Consider the following 25093-nt stretch of genomic DNA (forward strand, 5'->3'; position numbering starts at 1 on the left):
TCCTTACCCTCCTAAAGTACGATGGTCATCGCGAAGCCTGAAGGTTAAATATTTGCACGAAGAGTATTTTGGGATGTAAAGTATTTCGTTACCACCTTCCAACTACACATGGTTCAAACTACTTCAACATCTTTACTAAAAAACCATATCAATTTTTTTTAATAAGAGTAAATTCCAATGTTCTACTTAATATATAATCAAGCCGCAGATAAGATTCTATATCATTCAAAATTTTCGCGTGAGACATGGATTTTTACGATTGATTTTTAAATCATACATTTGGGAAATACCCTTTTGTTCTCGGTTAGCAAATATTACTAACAAAACATGATTATTTGAATAGTATGGCTAAGTACATCTCGGTAAACATTGACTTGAATTTTCATTAATATGCGTATATACGACGAAAAAGACCTAAGCAGCTTTGGTTTAATATGACAAGTGAAATGTTAAGCGGCTTTGAATAAGCTGGACTCTACATCAGGGAAAATAAAATTTAACATCGTACAACACCTGGTAAGCTGACGTCCCACATATCCATATATGTGGGACGTCAGCTTACCAGATTTTATATGTAGACAGGTACTTAGCTAGAAATCAGAAACTATTTCCCATCTTGGCTTTACAGGTGGCGTATAAGAAAGTAGTAGGGAATTTCAGTATTTGAATACAGGGAAGGAAGGTAAGCTTAGAAAAAAATAAAACAATCTTGTTTGGGCTATACCCATTAAGGCGTTTACCGCGTTTACACATATGTATTAAAAAATGTCTGTCTGTCTGTCTGTGGAATCACAAAAAAAACGTTTAAATTTTGTAAGGGGTGCAACTGGGGAAGAATGTTTGTTGTTTGATGATAAATTTGGATAGTAAAATTATATCTAGTGGGAGTATCAATTACCACATCTCAGTGTATTATTTGTCGGGGGCTTTAATCTTTTATTTTATCTTCTTATAAATTTAATCTACAATATTAACTCTACTTTAGTCAGTTCTCAAAGTATGACAATTTGTATAGATTCTGAACACAATCGTCTTATAACATCTATATGAGACTTTAGAAAGTATGGAATATATTAATGTTGATCGTGAAATCCTGCTCTTGTAAAATCTTCCTCAGAATTGCCTTTTTCTTTCTGAAAGGAGAACATCGGCACACATAACTGGTTTTGGAATAATTGGGATAGTAACAGTACCTTTTAATGTGTCCTAAATGCATTTAATATTGGCAGATCCTTTCAAATAAAAGAAATACGCCGTCTGTCAGTTTTCTTTTTGGATCTATCTATGGGTGGTGAGCGGGCAAAACTTTTAAGGTTAGCAAATCGACCGCACATTGCAGAGCTTAAGAAAAAAATGAGGAAAAAAACATAAAATTAAGCACAACCGGAGTCGCGACATTTAGGTTGGATGGGGTTTCGTACCAATTTGGCTAAGGATATATGTCACTGTTTCACATAAGATGTACATATGTGTTACATGAAAGATCCAACATATTGAGGTACCTAGTAACGCATACCGACACACTCACTCACCCGCTGATATTATATATACTTAAAATAAGTATAAATATTTAAAATCTGCATTAAATTAGTTGGTTAATGAGAGGCAAAGTTATAATACTTTGAAAGTTTCAAAAAGAAAGTTGATTGGCACAGTTCTTCGTTGCAGTATAATTTTAAGTCCTTTGCCCTCGTTTTAAAAAATAACTCAAGTTTATTTTTATGCTTTTCCTGTTCTCGTTACGGTCAGATTATTTTAAATATTTATTTAAATAAAGATTTTGTAGGTAGGTATTATATTTCTTTTTCTTTTTTGCAACGAAGGAATTTATTTGTGGTTACCTAAATCCCAACATAGGTAGATGCCGCTGGCATATGTTTGTGTTACTCCTTGTTTACAAACGTGTCAATGTTGATTGTAGAAAAAGACGTAGAAGATAGGTGGGAACCTCAATATGTTGGTTCAATGGGTATGAGTTTTGTCCATAGCTTCGACCTTAAATACTTTTTAGAAGACTTGTCAATCCTTGAAGATTAGGGAAATACTGTTGCAAAAAAAATTAAACAGGAACTCGAATCGTTCTAAAAAAAATTGTCGATACCAATAACTCATGACATAGTTGTCAATATGAAGATATGAAAAAAGTACATAATTCGATATTTATTCATGACAAATTCCCAGTAAGACAAACTTGATGTACAGGGAAAATAAACAAGCGAAACTTAAAGATATCGAAATGAATAAATACGTAGGTAGTTGGGTACCTACTTATCTGATATTGCGCTCACGAAATTCTTAGGAAGCGAATTGTCGAGCATAACAATGAAAACTGGGTTTACCAGTCCCTAGAGATGACTCAAAATATTGAGGCAGTAGGTACAAATTACGGTTTTTTAAACGGGTCCCGCATTAAGGATCTTGATCCTTGTGTCGCGGGGGGTTTCGCAAACTTTTAACTCACACGCACTAAGACACCCAGACTCAGGATAAGCATTCGTGGATCACACAAATGTTTATCCTACGCGGTGATCGATCCAGCCCATATTCGTCCACTGCTGGACTTAGGCCTCCCCAATTGCACACTATCGAGATCTATCTTCGGCTGCTCGCAAAAGGGCCAATGATACTAGTAATATTCGTCAAAAAGTATGACTTTGCTTCGTAACTTTCGCTATGCTTATGTTTAAATATTTATTTATTTACTTATATTTATCGAGATAGCTCGACTAGTTTTCAATTCTGACCTTCTTCATGTGTCATCGGCGATTTTAAACCTCAGCAATTTTAGTGTGGAGTAGTTTTTTACCTGTAAATATATACTACTCTATAACATAGGTACTACTTTCTTACTGTACTCCTCTTAAAGCAAAGGTTTTGAAATTGTGACTCAGTGTTTTTAGTTGAGCTCCTATCATGGATTTTGACCACGTACTTGAACGTAAGTTGTGGTCAAATAGTCGTAAACTCATACGTGCTGCTTTCAGGTGATTACTCTGGTGTCACCTTCACGGTAGAATGAAACAGATTTTGAGGAATAATAATTCACTTGCAGTTTTATAAGACATCGGTTTTAGTACATAAAATAATAGAATAATTATTTTATATTTACTTTTTTAAATTTAAATAAACTGCATAAATATATTACGTACTTTTTTTAAAAGATGTTCCGTTGTACTAATTACTTGATTCATTTATTTTTTCTAAATATATAATCGAAAATAGTCTTCCTGTAATTACAGTTTTCTGATACATTGCTGAACATCGTGATTTTTAAAAATGAGCTTCTGGTATAAATAAAAAACTGTCATTAGTATAAACACTTTATTAGCCCATGTTCCCGTCGACAAAATAACAATACGCTTCACAAAATAAAGTTTAAGTGAATAAAAAACAAACATTAGAAATACGGATAGACAACAGTTAGGTACATTATTATGGCCAATCAATTATAACAATGGCGAGAACGGACTTATTTACATATTTTACACTTATCAATTTACAATTGGGTTAATTTTACTTTTAGTAAAACCGACATCACATAACGAAACGACGGACATTATGTACAATAACACGAACAAGCACTAAACGTTACATTTTTTTTATAAAAATAAAACGCGACCCAAGATTCTTGTGTTGCCAGATTAAAAATCAGGAGAGTTGACAGTTTCGTCACGAAGCTTGTATAGATTTAGGTTAAAATGGTGCCGAAACACCAGGGGCCTGCTTGTTCAACCCTGTGTTTGAACCATGGAGTATTCTGTAAAGCTGTCAAATTTAATGTCAACTTATGAGAAAATTAAAATATTGTACCAAAAGTCTAACAAGGATTTAAACCATTATAATTATCCAAAAATAAGACTTTTAGGCAAATTAAGAGAAAATACTGTCGCTCACTTAATAAATAAATAATAAAACGCTACCAAAATAAATAAACTATTCATCTGTCAAAAATGTTGACACATGTTGCCATGCAAATAATGTCAAATTCACTAGGTTACAAATAGGTTACTTAACTTGGGCGATTATGAGTCCTAAAATATTTTATATCAGTAAAATGAGGATATTCTATTACAAGAATTAATTCAAAAAGTTTATGATAATCCCTCCCTCCTCCCCCTGTACAAAATGTTTCTGTCAGTTGAATTACGATATGAAACTACAGGGTGTTGCTGTATACATCTACAGGATGTTGCCGAGACACCAAATAAGAATCGACCTGTTGTAATAAAATATCCCCATTTTCCTTAAAATAATTAAAAGTACTGTATCTACTTAAAGCTGTAGTCTTTATTGCTTCATTTCTTTCGACAGAATCTCTTTATCCAATAATTTAACTTAACTAAATCGTAATGGAATTATATACACATTGAATTACTAAGGACTTAATTTAAGACGTGGATTGCGATATATAGTCTTCTGGCGTGCTTTTGAATAAGACTGTGAGGACCCAGAGATGTAGCATTACCTAAAACAACACACAGATTTACAAAAACCGAAAAATAGAAACTCAATTCTGTCAATGAATATTTTCGTCGTTACTGGCAACGATCGTATGATAATATGATGCGTTCTCGTCATGCGATAAGTTAAAAAATACATACGATACGGTAAAATCAGGAGACACGGCGTACAAGGGAATTCGAATAAAACGACAAAGCACACACAGTACAGTATCATTAAGGGTTGAAGCAGCGCTCGTATCCCCAGATCCCGATTTGGATGAACCTTTGATAGACGATTTTCAAGGCCACGCCCGTGTTGGATTACGCTTAGCCGTCGTACGTTTGTATCATTACACAACGAGAACGCATCGTGTTATTGTACGATCGTTGCCAGATAAGATGACGTCAAAAGTATAATGCAGAAATAAGTCCAGGGATTTCCAAGGTTATGCTGATTTGGGTGTACGAAAAACAGGGTTGTTTTGTACCCTGAAATGTGCTAACAGATGCCCTTTATAACTCTCAATACATCTATACGTCCGCAAGAAGGACCGGTATAAGGATTTCGTTTATGGAGCTTCGTATACTCTTTTTAACTCAACTTCACATTGACTTGAATTCACATTGAATTGATATTAAAATTTAAGACTGGATTTGATATCTATTACTTTTTTATTTCTGGTAATAAATACTAACTGCGCTCCTCAGTGTTAGTCACCAATCAAAAGTACCCCAGTTTTGGCTAACTCCATACCCTTTTTTAAACAACTCTACAACTTCTTTTGCAGGGCTTTCACAAACATAAGTCACATCAACAAGATAACCAGACTCAGAACAAGCATACATAGATCACATACAAACGCTTGTCCTACGCGGGGATCGAACCAGCGTCACATCACTCACATTCATTACAAGCTCATACAAGCTGTCGTGTTCATTAGTAAGGACTTTATCTTACCATATAAGCGAAGACGAATAACTTGATGACGGGATACCGCTTGACCATGTAACCGAACCTGGCAGGCCTTGAGCGCGCTCTGGCGTCGCCGTCCAAATGGACCACGCTGAAGTTAGCGCGGAGGGACGCTACCTCCGTCTTGTATTTACACTGGATATAACAAAAAGGTTTTAGTTTGTTAAATGTATTCATGCAAATCTTATGAGTTAGTAATCATGTTTTATATGTATACTAACATTTATGTTTATTGTTATTACCCATGAGAGAAAAATTATGGTTAATAGATGAATCCGACAAAAAGTGTTTTTTTACGTTGAAAGCTGAAAACACTATTGGTATTACAACAAACAGTACGCTGTGTATCAAATAGATCATACTGAACCTTCTTTTTGTACCAGTTTTTACAATTATAAGGTGTAAAAAGGCTTGTATCACATATTCAATGTGTATTAAAAAGAGAACACAAAGAAAAACATTCACCTCAAGTTTTTCCAGTTGTATCCTAAGCATGTTATTTTCAGCCAGTAAGTTATCAATCTTCGTTTGCTTCTGCACAAGTGTTTGTGTTAGATGATGAATTTTGTTGTTGTCTATGGTTTCCTGCATGACGTCATAGTCCGCTACGTTCAGCGCACTCGTGTCTGTGGTCCGGACCGTGGAGGTCGTCTCGCGAAGTTGGATTAGTTCGTTTTCCTTATCTCGTAAAGCTGTACGTAAACTAGCAATCGTTTGACCCGTTTCCATTTGTATGGCTTTCATGTCCTGTAAGAAATTTGTCAATAAATTATTAAAGAAAATTATTGACTCCATATCCAAAATTAACAAGGCCATAATTATAATGTGTGATAAAAAACTATACCTTGGCAACAGCAGCACACTGCACTTCAGCCCGGTCCCTAGCGGCCCTCTCATCTTTGAGCTCGTCTCGAAGCGCGGCAACAACGCGTTTAGCTGTGTTGTGCCGCGACTCCACCTGCTGTAGGTAAGCCTTCATGTCGTTGCATTCCGCTCGTATCACCGCTACAGCTTCTGATAGTTCGTCGCGTTCGTCCCTATAATGTATCAAGTTTGTTATAATTAATGTTGTAGAAATGTCGATTTTGTGTGAACGACACCCTTTTTAGGGGAAAATATAGAAAGACCTAGGTTGGATCATGGAAAGTAAAGATTATTAGAACTAAAGACTAGTATGCATAACTAATAATTAATTTTTGAACATAATCAAGACACAAGACATCGCTTTAAAATATCCTTTCATCCTGAAATGGTATCTGTATTTAAAATTACAAACAAAGTGCAACATACAAATTACTCTGGAGTAACAGCATTCTCACAATGCTAATAATCTTTACGAATATAGATCCTATACAACAGCCCTAAAAAAACTTACTTCAAATTATCAATTTGCTCCATCAGCACCCTGGTATCCTCTGTGAAGTGCATGCCTTCCTTCATGGTCTTGATCTCCTTATCCTTAGCAAGCAACATGTTCTTCACCCTCAATTTGTAAGCTTCCCAGTCTTTCTCTAACCTCTTACATTCGTCCGTTGTCTTCTGCAAATTGTTCTGTAAATCGGCTATTGTGGATTGTGCGTGTCTTAAATCATTTTCTAGTTTAATTTGTGTCCCATCTCTCTCTCTGGCTTTCTCTAACATTTCTTTACATCTGGAAATAAGTACATGGGAACATTTAGATTACATTTTTATATGCATAGTTGATAGGATGTAGGTATCTTCTGTTTTCCCTCTGGTTTGGAAGCAACAGACACGAGCTAAGTTTATATTTATCGTACGCAATACGGCCGTCAAGTGGTTGAAAAGAATTTCTTTTAAGCATTGTTTAAAAGTAGCATTTTAGATCCACCTACACTAACACAATCGTTTTTATTGGCTAGTCATTCATTACGGCCATCACAAGAATTACGTATGTGATGTGGCAACAATGTCATACCGATTTTAATAATCAATTCTTTGCACTCCGCAATCATTAAAGTAAATTTTCAGCTTGACTAAACAATTGGCGTAGTGGTTAGGACCCTGATTGCTATACCTATACTTCTGGGTTCCATGTCTAAACAGAACAAATATTATTGCGATGTGCTAAAGAATTTTTTCTGTTCGTCTTCTTCTTGGATTCGAAAATATAACTATTTTCATCAATTTTAGGTTTGGCTTTGCCTACTTTAGAACCAGATGACCATGTAATGCAGCGGAAAAGGTATCGTTATATTACCTGTCTTCCAGTTCTTTATTCCTACTCCTCAGTATAATAGCTTCGGACTCGGCACACTGGTTCTGTTCCTTCAACTGAGCTACTTCTGCATTATTCGTTTCTTGCATCTTTACTTCCAAGAGTTTGATTTGTGACATTAGCGATTGTTTCTCCAGGTTCAAGCGGTGGTTCAGTACTTCTGTGGTCTCCAATTTGATGCGGGTTTTCGTAACTTCTGCAATTTAAAAGATTTTGATGAATTTGTTGCAAGTTTCTAGTTTAGGGATGTGTTGCTTGATTGTCTACGACCATTAATCTCACTGCTTGGCAATGGCTTTTATGTGTATGTGTTTACTCTCAAATAACAATTAAAGATAATGATTTCCAGTTGGATATTAATCCTAAGTATCAAAAACGGTAACTGATATTGAGAAATCCGACCATATAACTAAGGTCGATAGTGCTTAACTTCTTGTTCAGCCCATTCATTAAACGCGGATATCAAAGTTTTTTTAATGAATTTAAAAAGTTGGTAAGGTATATTACATACTTAACGTAACTTAATAAATAAACAACATAAATCCCAAAAAAGACTAATTAATATTAAATAAATAGCCAAAGAAATTAAAATAAAGTAATGCATATGAATAAGCAATTCACACAAAATAGATCTAAAAGCAACAAAAATAAAAATAAAACCAAAGAAAAACTCACTCCACCAACCAACAACCAGCATGCGTCTATAATAAAAGTGTGATATCTACCTGAGGGACTATCTACGTCATTACCGTCCTCCGTCTTCCGCAGTCTGTCCAACAGTTCAGCAACTTCCCGGTTCATAACGTTCAGCTCGTTCTTCAACATGGCGTTTTCCACTTCCATATTCTGCATTTTGTAACTCCAGTCTTCACCGCTAAGCAGTTCCAGATCTGATGGTAGACTGAACCCTGGAAAGGAATTAATGTTTTTAGATGACATATGGCTGGCAGGAGCTGGATGCGAGCAGCCGAAGATAGATCTCGATGGCGTGTAAATATGTACAAAATGATGTACAAGGCAAGTTTGATCAATTAAGTAACCGTATTTATTTTGATAAGGATTAAGACCGTTTTATAAAAAAAAACTTAGAAATAAGTATTGTTTTATATAGGAAGAATATTTCCATAAAGATTGCTATAGTGAGTCAACCTTCAAAGTTATGACTATCTTACGGGGACTTTCTTAGGACTTTTGAAAAGAAAAAAATTCCGTCATGGATCAGACAATATTGCTAATTATACACAAATTGTATATTGAAAATATTCCACCATGTGATGGAGATTTGAACTCCCAGTCATTTCAGAAGCCTAGCTGGTAAAGCTACAAAGGCAGAAGCCTCAATTCTCAAGAGTTTTATTATTTCCGTGACACTATTTCTATGGAGAGAGGTATTATTATCATGCGTAAATACATCATGTTTCAGGTTATTCATAATCAGGTATTGTATTGGTTCCCACAGCTTTAGCTTAAACAACTGTTATTATTGTCATTTTATTACTTAGGTGTGTTGAACATTTTAGATGCAATAAAATTAACAGCTTGGTTAAGTAATCCTGCATTTTTCATTCTGTTTATTAATGTGACAATTACAATTGCTAAAAAGGACTTTTTGTATTATTTTTTCTCTTTACTGCAACTAGCAGAAGACAAAAGTTTAGTCACAGTAAAGTACCAGAAATATGATTTGTGGTTACTAATTGCTGGCAAATAACTTGAGACCAAATAATAATTGTACTATCAATAATGTTAGAGCTTAAAATATTCTATACTGGCCTATTTAAAGAAAGCATCCACAGTGACTTACAAAGGCCCAGACTTCTGTAAAGTTACCCCTACATAACTTACCCATTTTAAAAAACATTTCTAAAATTCATACAACACAATAATTATTTTTATATGTATGAGCTGTGTTTAAAAAATATTGCACTAGATAAAATAATAGTAAAAACGTCATTATGAATAGGCACAACATTTATCAAACACAAAAATATGTGATTAAAATCAACATTGAATATTGATGACAATGACATTAGATTTAAGCCATAAAGTGATTATTCTTTTACTAAACCTTCTTAATGCAAGAAAATAGTTATATTTTAAAAAGCAATGTGTGACAACAAAGGCTTTGAAATAGTAATGGAACAGATGTATAGAACAAGAGAGAAGAACCCATCTGGTAATTAACAGAGTATTTTTTTTTTACATTTCTACTTACAACGGCGATCTGTAAGTAGGAAAAAAATATTGGAGTAACTCAAGCTAGTGTCAATCATAATAGCCTACTGTTTATAGTTTAAAAAATATATATACTCACTTCTGTGTTTCAAACCAAAATGATCTACATACATATCATTTTCTTTGACATCCCCAACTAATGTTTTTGGGCAATGGTTTAAGTTGTACTGCTTCTGTGGACTGGGCTTTCTAGATGGTGACCTTCTGGACTTAATGGATCCATTTCTCGAGGAATCTTGGGTATTATCTTTCATTTGCGAACGGGACTGGTGGTGGTTTGTGGGTGAAGCTTTCCGACTAGGTGAATAAATAGTTTTGGTTTCTGGTATGGGCATGGCTTTTTTTAGACTTCGCGTTACTGGTCGTTTCTTTGGCAACCACGGGGTTTCAGAATTTACAGTGACACCATAATCAGTTACTGTATTTTCACGTTGTTTTTTTCTAGTTGTTGTAACATTATGGTTTCGCAAAGCTGCGCCAGTTTGTTCGTCCAAGTTGTTAAGGAGGCTCTCCGCCTTCCCGGCGAGGTCCGCGAACCATGACATTTATACTTTTTATTTTATGCCTGAAAAGAAAAATAAGACATCGCTTATTCTACATCACCATTTTGGACGAAAACAAGTATATATCCGCCTTTGTTAACATAATAGAATAAACAAGATTGTTTTGGACACACATACCGGACATCAGGAATATGGGAGGCCGAGTTAAACTAGGTTTCTCCGATTTTATTTTTCAAAATCAAAACATCGTCATGACAGTTGTTGACACGTAAACATCCATTAATGTCAAATGAAATATGTCAAGACCATACTTTTTTCAAAGTGAAGTTAGAAATGCAAAACGTGAAGAAGTATAGTCTTTTGAGCGATTTTAGTAGCATTGTTATATTACGAAATGAGAGGCACCTTCCATCTTGCTCGAATTATTTCTGTTTCATAATTTTTTAACAGAATTAATTAATTTGGCTCATGCCAAAAAAAATAACTTTACTGAGAGTACACACCATCCGAATTACGGTTTCTAAAACTTCGCATGTGTCAAAATGATAAAGAATGTCAACTGTCATGACCTTACCCTGTGTCATTTTTAATCAATGGGTTTTGTTTTGCCGATTTTCCTGTAATAATAAAAGAAAAGAGTCGTATGTTCATAAGTGTCCTACGCAATTACAAAAATGGATTTCGAAAGTCCAGATGTAGAGAAAGATTTTCCGGGCCTTTATGCGTCTGAAAGCGGCAGGAAAAGCAACGAAAGTGATTGTAAGTATGTGCTCAAACTAAATTGATCTCACTGAATGGAACATAATTAGGGTTGTAAACCGTACACCACGGGAAAGACAAAGTCACAATAGTTGTAAAAGATATCAAAAACTTTTTTCAAGTAAAAAAACTTATAAACCAATTCAATCATGAACTTGTAAGGACAAAAACATGACATAAACATCAGGAAAAAGTTTATAGTGTTTAAAACATTTTACTTCATACTATCATTATTTCAAATTAGTCTTTGAGGACTACCTTTACATTTAATAAACAAAATACTTTAGTATATATACAATTCCTTGATTAGGAAATGGTGTTTACATCACCTCCAACCATTTAGCTATGTTCTACCTTATTTTATGGTGCAACTTGTGTCTGTTACAATCTGAACAGATAAATAAACAAGATTTGTGTCCCAGTTGTGCACCAAATTTCCCCTCCCTTCTTCAAAATCCCTTATTCCTTTAAAGACTCTAACTTAACTTTTCTGTGTTTCTGTTCATAGTCAGTGATGGTGCAGATCATGAAAAACCAAGTAAAAAGGATCTACTTGGTCGGCGAAAAGATAAAAAGGAGAAGAAAGATAGGGGGTATGCTGCGCTAGAGGGAGAGAGTTCACCTGAGGAGGATACAGACACGAAGTAGGTTTCATTTCTAAACGAGAAATACGACTATTGTATTCCATATTGTTTTGTAACTAGAAAAGAAATGTACTATATACCATTTGTTAAGGTATAAAAAAAGTACAGCAATACCTACTGGTGTCCATCTACAATAAGATTAACAAATTAAATTTACCACTGATTTACCTTTTCTAAGTATGTACATGCTTAAACATAGGAGAGTAGTAGAGTTTAGCATGCTAATTATGATGCCGCAACATCTGCAACAAGAAAGTTTCAGTGGGTATATAGCTTATAGCTTTTCAATAGCTTATATGAATATTACTAATATAAAATCAAAATAAAGGCTTCCAGCATTGACCCCAAAAATAAAGATGTCGGTGCCAGATTGAACTTTTTTAGTTATTTGCCTAACTAAACTATAGGCGATTTATTTTTGTCTATAAGTCTTTCATTGAGAATTTTACGGATTTTTTTATTATTCAATATTTCAAGATGCTCTAATAAGTACTTGTTTTAGAAGTCCTTCAAAATCAAAGAAGACAAAGTCATTCAAATTCCCTACAAAAAGCAAAGAGAAACGGGAGAAATCTCGTGACAAGGAAAAGGTATTGGAAGATGCTATAAAACAGAAAGAGAAAGAAGAAAAGGAGAAAAAGAAGGAAAAGGAAAGGGAGAAGGAGAGAGAAAGAGAAAAGAAGGAGAAAGAAAAGCGTGAGAAGTTAAGAGAGAAGGATAAGGTGAGTTTTATTTATAAAGATTGAAATAAAATATCGAATTAATTGCAAAGCAAGCAATTAAGGTTTCAGGGAGGAAAATGCATATCAAAAATATTAGTGGTCCAGTTACATTCAGTATATTATGACTGGAACATGTTACTTCATATCCAATGTATTTTAATCAGTCCCTTATTAAAGTGGTTTGTTGAACTGAAGAGGGTTAACATTATACATAATAATATGTATATAGCCTGGTGACCTTGTCTTTTTCATCTGCATTCTTGCAGTTTGTGCCTGTGGTCTACAAATCCCAGTGAAACACTTTCATACGACTCTACAAGAATATTAAAGTGTACTGTAGATTCCAATTGTGTGTATTCATACTGCTACTACCCACATGCATTAGCTGTAACTTTTCAATACCAGTTTTTCATAATTTTTGCTAATAATCAGCTGGTATAATTTTGATAAATACATCACCAACTAAGCTATAAGCTTCATCAATAAGCTTCAACTAATAAGTGGATATGTGTAAATAATATTAGGATTATAAAAAGTAAGAAAATATTAATCAATCAGTAATAGTAAAAGTCTACTAGCAAGTTATTATTATACTATAGTTAAGTACAAACTTTTCTATAACATTATATTGAAAATAAATCCAATCTTCTTTAACACATAAAACATCTGCTGACATGCATTACACTAGACACAAGACCTTGCACTAAGTAAGCGCCGAAACAATCCTTATCCAATCGCAATAAAGACCATATTGCACAATAGTATGAATCACCCACGTCTATTGTCACTACAACCTTGCATTCTACGATTATTTGTCACAGAGCAGGATCAACCCTAGTCTTTAAAAAAAAGCAAAAACAAACATGGCGTGTTTGTTACATGTCAGTTTTAATTTTCGCGCCTGAACTGTTGATACGTTTTGCATAATTTCACTGTTCAGTAGGTAACTGCGACCTTGGATGAACACGGCTAGCAGATCATGGTTTATTCAGTTGGGTCTTGAATTCGCGACATGCATCACCTGCGCAATGTTTTTAATAAGGTGCTCGATGTTGTTTTAACGTGAACGAGTTTGTTATCATTTGTTGTGGTTGTTTTTATAACTTGTGATTGTTTTAAAAAATAAAATTTGTCACGATGTTTTTGAAGTCGATATATTCTGAAGTGTTTTCTGTACGTTAGCATTCGTTTCCTAGTTAGTAGTACTTCATCGTATCTGTATGTACGATTCTAGTGGATTTTTATCTATTGCCGATAAATAAGCTTTTACGGTTTCATAGGAAGTGATGTTCCTTTTTTTAACAGTAACTTTTACCTTCGTTATATACATTTTCCTGTTATTTATTTACTTACATGCGGTTCTTTAATGTATTTGTAAATGCTACAGGAAAAGGAGGAAAAAGCGAAATTTAAACTAGAATCTAAGGAGAAGTTGAAGGATGAGAAAAAAGAAAAGACTAAAGATAAGGACAAAGAAAAAGTAAAAGATAAGGAAAAAGAAAAAGTGAAGGAGAAGGACAAAGATAAGAAAGATAAGAAGTTGACGAAAGTTCCTTCTACATTCACCTGTGGGATACCTTTTGAAGAGATATTTACTTTGGGAGGTAAGTTTAGAGATATTTAGCATTTTTGCTTAAAAATATAAGGACGGAAGGAGTTTGTTACCTAAACCTAATAATATTTTGAATAGAAGTTACAACATGGCTCAAAACCGAAGGAAATAGTTTGATTATGTTTGCACCCATAAAGCTATTCTGTTTATGTCACTCTAAATTACTTTTTTGTCTTGCCATATTCTGTATTATGAATTGTTATTTGTGGTTTCTAACGAAATAAGGTCAGCATACAGACGATTTGTTTTGCGAATAAGTGCAAACTTCATTATGTATGCATCATGTTTAGGTATGTACGAGTATGTTGGCTAATGTCGTATAATGTCATCTGGATATTCAAAATTATGTAAACACATTGTGGGAAAATCCGTTTGTTTTAGTCGTAAAGAGTAAAGAACATTTGTTTGATTATAGAATGTATTTGCAACAATTTTTAAGACGATTCCTTTGCCAAAAGAACAGGTTCTACTGAGATATGTATGTAGTTTCGGTCCAAATTAATATTTTTGTAATTTCTCCATACACACATAATGCATGAGAAAACAGTACCTAATTGTTATCGTACAATCTCCCGTAGAGTACAAAGAAAACAGGACTACAATTGAAATAAAATAATTCAAATCGGTTTTTTTAAAACAGCCAACAACAAATAACACAAGCCATAATACCAACCTTTTTACGTCCCAATGCTGAGCACAAGCCTCTTACCATACTAGGAAAGGGTTGACCATTTGATAGGTATAGGTAGGAGGGTTGGCCATGAAGCCATAAAATGCAGTTTATTTTAAATGGCCACTTTGTTTGGCACTGTTCATCCTGCATCACTGGCAATCAGATTTCAGACTTCTGCGTACATCTCTTACACAATAGTATGTTTAACCATCTCATTGTATCACAGAATCGACTGACCGTGACGTGTATAGGTTAACACCCACTATTTGATCGTTATTTTAACATTCTTCTGTTTATCGTTTCAATTATTGAACACGATCGGATTAATGTCTCAGCATTTTTTTTCAGGGTGATTCTTTTAAATAAGACTAATGTTGTAATGGTTTTAAACAAAGGTAACTTTTAGGGCTACAGTTTTTGAAATATTATTGATTATACAATACTATATATGATAATACTATTGATTCAATATTTTTAAAAGATCAAAAGTTCGGTTGAAGTTTGTTTTTTTTTTCTTACTTTTATGATAACTGTTATCGTGCAGTTGTAGTAAGTCTAGTAGAACTTCAGATTTACCTGTTTCCTTTCATAAAAAACTTTTTGCGCTCCTTATTTTTACATTTTTTTCCTAATTTTCCTTAATAAATTACCACTTACCTTCGCCGACTCACCGTCTCATCTCCTTTAAGACTAAACCAGCTTTCCAATAACCGTAAAACTTAAACATTATCTGTACAACCATAATCAAAATAGAATTATCTCTGAATGCCTAAAAGGAGCATTCTTTCAAGGTGATTGATAACACACTGTGTAAACATGAATTCTTTCAGACTATTGTCGTACTGTGCTTGTAGTTAGTTACTATCAAGCAATTTTACGCTCTGGTTGTGATTTTACTGCAGTATTTTTTTTATTATGAATCCTTTTCTTCACGGTTTTACGATAGGAGGTAAGTTTTTAGTGCTTAATAAAACCTGCTTTCGAATTCTAGTATTTTTGTGAGAAAAGTATATAGATTAAAAATAAAAATAGTTTTTTTTTAACTATAGGGCTCCATCATGAAGAAATTTAATCCTTATCGTCACGGGGGGTTGTACGAAGTTTCACAAAGACGTCCAGACTCAGGATAGTGAAACAGTTCAGTCACGTACATTCAAGTTCAATCTGGATATAGTGTGGACTGCAGTGAAATTGTTATGTAGGAGATCGTAAAAACAACATAAAACAGCAATATCTGATGTAAACAAATGTCGCGTGTACAGTCACTCCCACGGTTCGATTGGTGTGTGACATGACGTGTTCCGCTGTGCATATTTATATTGTTTCATGTTTATTACCTTTGGACGTGATTGTACATGTTTTTAGTGAAATTTGCCACGAGGTTTATAGCTTAAAGTATAATTAAAATTAGGTTTATAGTGTTTTTGCAAGCACGTTTGATGCACACATAAAAATATAAACGTAATAAAATTAATTTACACATGCCCCGCTTTTTTAAATTCAACTTTTTGAGATTTAGTCCGCCTTTCTTAATAATGAACTCAAGTTTACCTATTTCAGCAATTATCCATTTGAGTGTATGATTTGAAGCCCACATATAATCGTCGTCACAAAATATTAACATATATTAACATTTCCAATGTTTTGATATAGCGTAAATGTTCTCAAACGACAGCGCTATACTCCGATAAATTCGTTACTATAATAACTATAATAGATTTATTGATTACTTACAAGGCTTGTGAAAATTTTAAACGAGCATATTATCGAAGTTTTCTAAAAACAATTATTTTATGCATGCTACCGTTGCATGTTTTGCCAAACGATGCCAATCTTCATGTCAAATCATTTCAACGGAATCACCTTAGCAAACAATTCAATTCGAAATCTTACTTCTGCAAAATGTAGGTTAATGTAAATAAATAAAATGTAGGTTAAAACAACAATAAATGTAAAATTCCTCTGTGTAGGTTTTACGCTGTCGACGAATACTTTTTAGTACCTTTAAATCTTTTGGATTGAGATTAGGTAATTGTTTTGTTTCAGTCGCGTTGCCAATATTTGGAGTACCGCTGGCGCAGTCTGTGGAACGCTCACGATGCCACGACGATACCGGACTACCCCTCGTTGTGAGAGACAGCATCGATTACTTACAGGTACTTATAATCCTTAATTGCCATTAGATACAAAAAAATATTAGGTACTAATTAATTACCATTAAAGAAAAGTACTTAGCATGTCCAAGACTACACCTTGGTTTGAATTTACTTGGATCGTGGATATTTATCCCAGAGTGAACACGACGTTATAAGTTTATCCATGCCCGTAACTGATGGAGAGTATCGTCTACGATTTCTATTTGCAATGAGAAACCAGGGTTACTATGAATCGATCGATACTTGAAGAGGTTAAAATGCAGCTCCTTTGGTGTTATAAACTTAAAATTGAATTAAACATAAACTCCGAAAGACGAACCACAAAATACAACCGTTCCCATAAATCAACTTACTACGGCTTCCTTGAAGCTGTTTATTCATTTTCACCACCAAAGGCAATATATAAAATGTAACAACGCATTTCCTCACATAAATATCGTCCGTATTCTTTTAATTTCACATGATTATAGTTCACTAAGCATACTAATGTGGCCTGTGGTAATGATCCGTTATTGCAAGAATTAACGTTATTGCCACATCAATCAGTACCTACAACGCTGTGACTGCAACTGACCTAATTGGCGAAGTGGCTATGCGCTTGACCTTTGACGCTTAGGGTCGCAAAATGGAGCTACAGAGAGTCGTTGAGACCTATAAGACTTTATAGAATATAAGTTGTCGTACTAGGGCCGATTTTTCAATCGCCAGATAACTTTTATCTGACGAATATGTTTGACGTTTTGACTAATTTTGTATGGTATGTCAAACGGCCCTATTTATTCATCAGGTAGAAGTTAACTAATTATTGAAAAACCGGCCCGTCGTTAAATAGTGAGTGATAATTGTTATGATAGCTGTTCATGCTGATGTTTGAACAAATCTAGTTAAATAATTTGTATATTTTTGTAAAGAATTAGTTTGCAGTATTTGTTATTCGAATATTACAACAAATGATTGTAATACGTCTTAAAATCAATCATGTGTCAGGACGGTAATTTTATATTGTAGCACTTACACTCGAACTAAATATTATTGGAAAAGTGCCCCATCTTGAGCTAATCCGAGGTCCATAAAATTTGCATTTTATATTCCACTTTTTATTCCATCCATGATTGAAAACGCTGTTTAACTTTTTCCCGTCACTATTTGTGTCATCTTGAACACAGCTTCAAGTATTTCCAGATTCTGCTAAGTAATTTCACATGGATCTAAAATTTACTGTTACCCTGGGGAACTCTATCTCCCATGGTATGAATTGTAATTTAATTAATTTATATCCTTATTATTACAGGCACATGGATTAAAATCGAACCTGATTTACCGTCAAGAGCCCGACAAGATAAAACTGCAGCAGTTAAAGAAATTATTCACGGACCGAGGACCGACCTTTCCTTATCACTGGGATGTTCCCGTCGCCTGCGCTATGCTTAAAGGATTTATCAGGTAACATATTGTACAACAATTACTTATTTTACCGATTAGTAGTAGCTAAGTGACTGAAGTGAGGGCACCACACCGACCCGATCTGCGCAATGAGTCGCAGGTTCGATCACCGCGTAGAACGCGTTTATTTTTTTTATAATTTGTATATAGCAACGTCAAAAAGACCATGATACCTAAAGGCGATGGTAAAGTTAGTCTGGTTCTTGAATACAGTTAATTCTGAACTACATACCGTACAACGTACAGCGTACGTACAGTTATTAAGTAAAAGAAAAATTAAAACAAGCAATAATTAATTTAGTCTTTTTCTTTATATTTTCCAGCGAACTCCCGGACTCTATTCTGACACAAGAGTTGCACGGCCAGTTCGAGCAAGCGACGGCGATAGCCGAGCCGCAGCGTGAAGCCACCATGCTAGCTCTCATAGCCAAGCTGCCCCCGCCCAACTACAGTCTGCTGGGCTGGCTGATGAGGCACTTTGAATGCGTTGTGGCCAATGAACAGGTTAGTTTAATGTGTAAATGCTATTTTGGAATATCTAGAGAGCGCCATCTATCGGTTTGATGTATTGAATTATCATGACCTATCAATTGAAAACATGGACATAAAAGTCCAGACTGCTGCTAGGCTACTTGATTAGACAATTTGGGTGTGAATCCGATGGCTAAAATACGTAAATAATTGTGTATCAGCGCCATCTATCGCCCGTTATGAAGTTTCGCTAACGAATCCGCATTGCCACAACTCTCGAAGCGTCCTATAGATGGCTTACAAAGATGGTGTCAGGAACATACTTTTAGATAATAAGCTAGAGAATTATAAGATGATGCAATTAACATTGGAACGGCGTAAAAAAACTAAAATTCATACAATCACAACATGTGCTTACATATAAATTTTAAATTATGTTCTATTATTTATGTCTTTTCATTTTACTATTTTCAGTCGAATCACGCAAATATTCAAACCATAGCGACAGCCATGAGCCCCGCGCTGAACATGTCCCTGAATCTGCTCACGTACTTCATATCTAAGGCAGAGAAACTTTTCCCCGATGTAGAGTTAACGAAGTAAGTATATATATTTTTATTTGTATTGCTTAAGGGATAAGTAGACATCAACTGGTAGGATATGATATATTGATATAATAAAATTACATTACCAGCAGCAAAGGCTTCTTTTTGCATGTTTATTGGAAAACTTTGCGTTAGTGGTTAAAAGCCCTTCGTGTGTCTTTGATGTTACAATAATAAAATCTTTCTTCAGGTGTACTGCCTTCTTTGTGAAATATTTTGCAAATACGAACCTTTTTTTATTTAGTTTCAAAATCTAGCCATTTCTAATCCTGTTAAGCTAAGCTCCAGTCGCCCTGGAAATTGAAACTTCCTAAATGCGGAGAAAGTCTTCCAAGCTTCAGTCGCCCCGGGAAAAAAAATTCCCAAGTTTAACATTAAACGTTCTACCGGAATTACATTAGATTATTAATAAACTATTTTCAATACAAAAAATTGCCAGTACAACAAAAACCACCTACCACTGGTCTATAACAAATCCTCGTACCAGATACGTGCCCCCGCTGGCGTCCATCCCGGCGGACTTCCCGGAGCAGGCGGGCGCGCTGGCCCGCGAGCTGCGCAAGCAGGAGTCGCTGCTGAGCCAGATCCACGCCGAGATGCACGCCGGGTTCATCACGCCCGCGCGCGACCAGCAGCTCTGGGAGGCGCAGAGGATCGTCACGCAACTCAAGGTACGAGGCTTGGGGGGAGATCTGTGTAGTTTATTCTTGTGTTACAAGTGTGCTCAGAAAAGATAATTTGTTTTCGGTAACTGCACGAGGGTTGGAGATAAGGGATATATTTGATTGATTGTTCTGGTAAAAGTGTGGTTAAAAAATATGGAATTTGTTTTCATAATATCAAGCTACGAAAAGATGTCCTCTTAAATTAGTTTAGAAACGATTTTTTTTTCTTATACCTTTTGGAACAATGTGACATGTCGGACTTAATGCCTAAGGCATGATCTACCAGTAAACCAAAGGGTGATGCATAGACTTAATATTCTATTTAAATATTGGGTTAGTGTATAGTCATTCATTGGCCTAGCCTTTTCCCAACTATGTTGGGGTCGGCTACCAGTCCAACCGGTTTCAGCTAAGTACCAGTGTTTTACAAGGAGCGACTGCCTATCTGACCTCTTTAACCCAGTTACCTGAGCAACACGATACCCCTTGGTTAGACTGGCTGTCAGACTTTTTCAAGCTTCTGACTACCTGTAACGACCGTCAAAGATGTAGGAATAACAGCCGGGACCCACAATTTAACGTGCCTTCCGAAACACGGATATTTAGTTAGTGTATAGTATTACGTAATATAAATTTAATTTTAACAGCAATGATTATACATATACAGGGTGTAAGGAACACCGTGACTTTTCCGTGGGACCTGAGTTCTAGACATGATTCCAGACCCCACTGCGTTGGAATTTTTCATCGGTCTTTTCATGAAAATTGCAGTTTTTTTTCGCGTTTTTTTAATTTTATGTGTCATAAATTCATTTTTCCTACGTATTTCAATAATATTTTCATAAACAAAATCATTATTAAGCCGTTTTCACAAAAAAAGGCAATGTAAATGAAACACTAAAAACTGCTCCTGATCAGCTGATTCGTCAAGGTACTCGTCGGTCATCGCTCTCTTGCAAATCTAACCGAAAGTGACGTCAAAACCGAACCAATACTCATGAGCGACAAGCGTAAGAGATAGCGCAACTATTGCGCGCGCACTCGCACGCATTATTCGTAATCCTGCCTACTATTCCTTTAAAAAAAGCCGCGCGCTTTGTAGGCACCGCTAGCCGCCTTTGTCGACACCGCCAGCGCGTCGCCGACACCTACAGCGGTATCGGCGAGTGACGTACCTGTGACACTGGATAAAATAGTACATCGATTTTTGTTACACGGGTTCCATGTTATAAAATAGAAAATCACCTTCTCAGCGTTTATCAACTTATCGTACTACGAAATTTATTAAAACCTTTTATTATTAACAGTTTGTTATTGTTTAGAATTCTGTAGTTCTAAAACATGTTGTTATAAACAATAATTTATTTTTTCTAAAATTAACCCCTGTTTTGTTACTAATATCCATCATCTACTAATGAAATTCCTGCCTAAAAATTTTTATCATTTTTTTTCCTACGAACTGCTGAATAATTATTCCAGTCACATAAAACAATTATGTTCTTACACAAAAGTACATTTTGTGATTAATCAATTTTAAAGGTTTAAGTTAAGTACTTTATTGTCAAGAATAATTTTACGATATTCACTTCGACCTCATGTAATTTATCGATAAAGAATCATAGGTACCTAGGTCCAACACTACTCAAAGGTAAAACCGAAAGTTCGGCTTTTTTCAAAATAGTACCTATTTTTACTCAGTTTGTTCCTTACGCTAATCGAATGTGCATGTGCAATCGGGTAATTCGCGGACTAATTATCGTGTAGGCAGACAATTTTATTGTGTTAGTGATATAAGTGCGTGTGTTGTGTGTGTATTATTTAAATTACGATCCTAGTAGCTCGATAGGTTATTTTACCGCCCGGGAGAATGGCAACATGCTAATGTGTTATGGCGAAGCACGTGGCAATGCAAGTCTCGCGATGAACATTTACTGGACGCGGTACTTTTTGCCCCGGGTTCAGCAGCAGATTTTTCGCCGCGCCAAAATTTGTGTGCACGTAGATGGCGGACATTTCGAAATTTTCGAACCTTATCTGGTTAGAAGTGAGCGAGATTAAGGTAGGAGTAGGTTTGATTTAATAATACACAAGACACAGATTGAAGTCAGAATAGTGTAAATTGATTGGTATTTTTTTGTGATTGTTTTTCGTTACATCACAACATTTTTATAAAATGCGCGCGCGTTTCGAATGTTTCGATCGTGTCGCCGAGTGTCGCCCTCCTACCACATTACAGTTCGTGTAAGTACGTACGCTGAGCGTAAGGATCGCGCGGTAACCAATTCATTGCGTGCTCAAAAATGACTAAATCTATAAATATTAATCTCCGACGGTAGCGACTTCTTTAATATTAATTAACACGTTATTTTAAAGTCATTATGCGACTTTGGTGGTACGGTGTTCCTTACACCCTGTATTATTATCGCTAAACTTAGCTTTTCAAAATTAACGTAGAATGCCAATGCGCTACATTTTGAGAGTTTTTATACCAACAGCGCGGCGGCGGATCCAAAATAGGTCACCACCCCAATAACCATTACAATATTTACAAGTTACTTACAAGTTTTATCCAAGCATTGGACCACACCTTATAGATCTACCTCAAGCTTATGGTATGAGAGATATCAACGCCATAAATAGCTTTAAGGAATAATCAACGGACCTTATAAGGCTAGGCTATTTAAATTATAATTATTTTTAACTCAACCACCAAAAAAATTTATCATTCTAACTTTATTTTTATATGTAAATTATAATATATTCCTCTCAGAAATTAGGTTAAAACATATTTCGTGTAGCAACTAGAGACCGATGCTTTTGCATGAACGCATTCCTATTATACGGATGCCAAAATAAGAGTAAATATGCAGTAATTCATTCGTTTTTCTCTGAAATGTTTCGTATCTTTACTTTATATGACCATTGTGCATCAAATTAGGTCACAAGAACAGCTTACTTTTTAATAGTAATGACTAGTGACCACAGTTTCAAATAGCCGTTGTACACTATCTGTTAAACCGCAACTGCTTATAATCGATATTGAGTAATGTTACCAAGATATTACTAATTAAATATTCGATTTGTTACTCGTAAACTAGTTATTTGATATACTAAGTTTTTTGTGATTACTTTAGATATAAAGTAATACTCCATAAATTCAAAGTAATAATAATAAATATACAATTATTAGAAACCATGTTTACTTTCCTCATGGTTTTCTTTCTCACGATATTTTCAAGTAGGTTTAAACTACTTAATTAAAAGTAATAAATTACGCAACTCAAAAATCAATCATTACAACAACTTCCTTTTAAAAAGCTTATTAATTAAAACACTGAATTCTAATTAAAAGACTTGGTCCAAAAGTAATTACAAAATTTTGAAACAATGATCGTTAAAGTATCGAATGACGTAATTTTGAAATTTGCGTAACGAAATAGCTAGACAAACTAGTTTGAGGCAGAAAGTTTGCAAATATTAGCGTTCGTAATTCATTAGTGAAGGTTGATGGTTAGACTGAACAAATATATATATTTTTAACAATACATAGGTACTATCTTATTTAATATAAAAAGTGAAATTCCAAAAATAATTTATTTATTTATTAATGAATATAATTATTTGTACATCATTAGGATTTTAATTGAAATTCCGTCCTCATTCAATTCGACTCAGACTACTATTAACTACTATGAGTATTTATGCAACTATCAAATAAAATCATTATTACACAAAAATAACGTGAAAAACAGTGGTATGTGTAATCAAATAATACCACCAAGATAATAATTGTTTGAGTTATACCAAACGGTATAAAATTATAAATAGTCACTAAAAACGTCGCTATCATAGCTTTCTATTTGTTCATCTCAAATTATGTAATCATTTCATCACTTTATTTACAGAGGAAACTGCGCGCTGTACAGAAATCGGTGGAACCGTCGAACTCTCTGCAGCCACAGCATCAGTCTTTAGACGAGAAGCCGGACCACAAACACGATGAGGAACCAGTACGAAGGTATTCACAACCAGCAGAAACACAGCAAACACCACAAGAAACATCTGAAATTAAAACTCCAAGCGAACCCATCCCAGAACCAAAGGAGTCCCCAACTATAGATCCCACTTTCGAGGCCGAATTCGAAGACAATTTCGACTTTAACCTAGAAACAAAAGAAACTCCCGAACAAGAAATCCCACCAGCAGAACCCGTCAAAGAGAAACCAAAGTTAACAGAAAAAGAACTCAAAGTACTAAGACTAGAACTCGAAAACGCTGAATACCTTCAACTCAAGTCCTTACTGCAAGCAAAAATCAACTCTGAACAGTTCGAAATAGTCAAACTTAGGAGTCATGTTGCCTTGAAGAATAAGCAGGAAGGGTGCTCACAGAATACTAAAGACAGCAAAGAAAATAATACGCAGGAGGAACAGGAGCTCAGACAAAGACTGATCAAAGAAAACGCGTTGTTGGAACAAAAACGAGTGAACTTAATCAACCAGATATTCCAAGAAAGAGTAGCTTGTATTCAACTTAAAATAGAACTAGCTATGAAGGAAATACTATCGAAATCTTAACTTCATACATCTCGTTAACTAATATTAGTCTCAAATATAAATAAGTTATTTATGACGTTCGAATGTTGCATGTTAATATATTATTTAGCAAGTAAAATGTATGTAATCGAATGCTTACTGGACTTTATGTAATTGACACATTCATGCTATCTAATCTCACGAAATCGCATTGTTAAGACTGCAGTAATATCTCTATATTACATATGTTATAAATATAGTTATATGCTAAAAGATTATAGAAATAAATTATGATAATTGAAAACTGTTGTAGTTATTTGAGGAAGTGTTGTGTTATGCATGTACCTTACCTGCCTGGTATCATGAATGCTTTTGTATAGATCTGACTGAACCTGTACCAAGTTCTAGAAAGCTACTTG

General features: G+C 34.8%; 2 protein-coding genes and 1 long non-coding RNA gene across 6 annotated transcripts; 1 reads left to right on the forward strand and 2 right to left on the reverse strand.

The window, feature by feature from the left end:
- Positions 1-3307: 3307 nt before the first annotated feature.
- Positions 3308-10775, reverse strand: LOC113499179 (golgin subfamily A member 5). 2 transcript variants are annotated; one of them, XM_026879548.1, is made up of 9 exons: positions 10567-10775; positions 9966-10451; positions 8401-8559; positions 7634-7847; positions 6791-7066; positions 6260-6452; positions 5881-6162; positions 5401-5550; positions 3308-4465 (listed from the first exon to the last, which is right to left on the reverse strand). In XM_026879548.1, the coding sequence occupies exons 2-9, from the start codon at positions 10429-10431 to the stop codon at positions 4388-4390; spliced, it is 1818 nt and encodes a 605-aa protein (XP_026735349.1). In that variant the 5' UTR covers positions 10432-10451; positions 10567-10775; the 3' UTR covers positions 3308-4387. The 2 variants fall into 2 exon arrangements, with proteins under 2 accessions (XP_026735349.1, XP_026735348.1); XM_026879547.1 differs by having other exon boundaries at positions 8377-8559; positions 10567-10771.
- Positions 10776-10927: 152 nt separating this feature from the next.
- LOC113499180 (ralA-binding protein 1) lies at positions 10928-24978 on the forward strand. 3 transcript variants are annotated; one of them, XM_026879549.1, is made up of 10 exons: positions 10928-11148; positions 11657-11792; positions 12295-12514; positions 13902-14118; positions 16846-16955; positions 18247-18398; positions 18722-18902; positions 19344-19468; positions 19962-20145; positions 24045-24978. In XM_026879549.1, exons 1-10 carry the CDS (start codon positions 11064-11066, stop codon positions 24714-24716), a joined length of 2082 nt encoding a protein of 693 aa, XP_026735350.1. In that variant the 5' UTR covers positions 10928-11063; the 3' UTR covers positions 24717-24978. The 3 variants fall into 3 exon arrangements, with proteins under 3 accessions (XP_026735350.1, XP_026735351.1, XP_026735353.1); XM_026879550.1 differs by having other exon boundaries at positions 12298-12514; XM_026879552.1 differs by lacking the exons at positions 10928-11148; positions 11657-11792; positions 12295-12514 and adding an exon at positions 13431-13556.
- LOC113499181 lies at positions 11960-13192 on the reverse strand. Its single transcript, XR_003401086.1, has 2 exons — positions 13126-13192; positions 11960-12034 (listed from the first exon to the last, which is right to left on the reverse strand). It is a non-coding gene; the product is annotated as an uncharacterized LOC113499181 (long non-coding RNA).
- Positions 24979-25093: the final 115 nt, after the last annotated feature.

This window comes from Trichoplusia ni, chromosome 12 (genome assembly GCF_003590095.1).
Source record: "Trichoplusia ni isolate ovarian cell line Hi5 chromosome 12, tn1, whole genome shotgun sequence".
NCBI classification, from domain to species: Eukaryota; Metazoa; Arthropoda; class Insecta; order Lepidoptera; family Noctuidae; genus Trichoplusia; species Trichoplusia ni.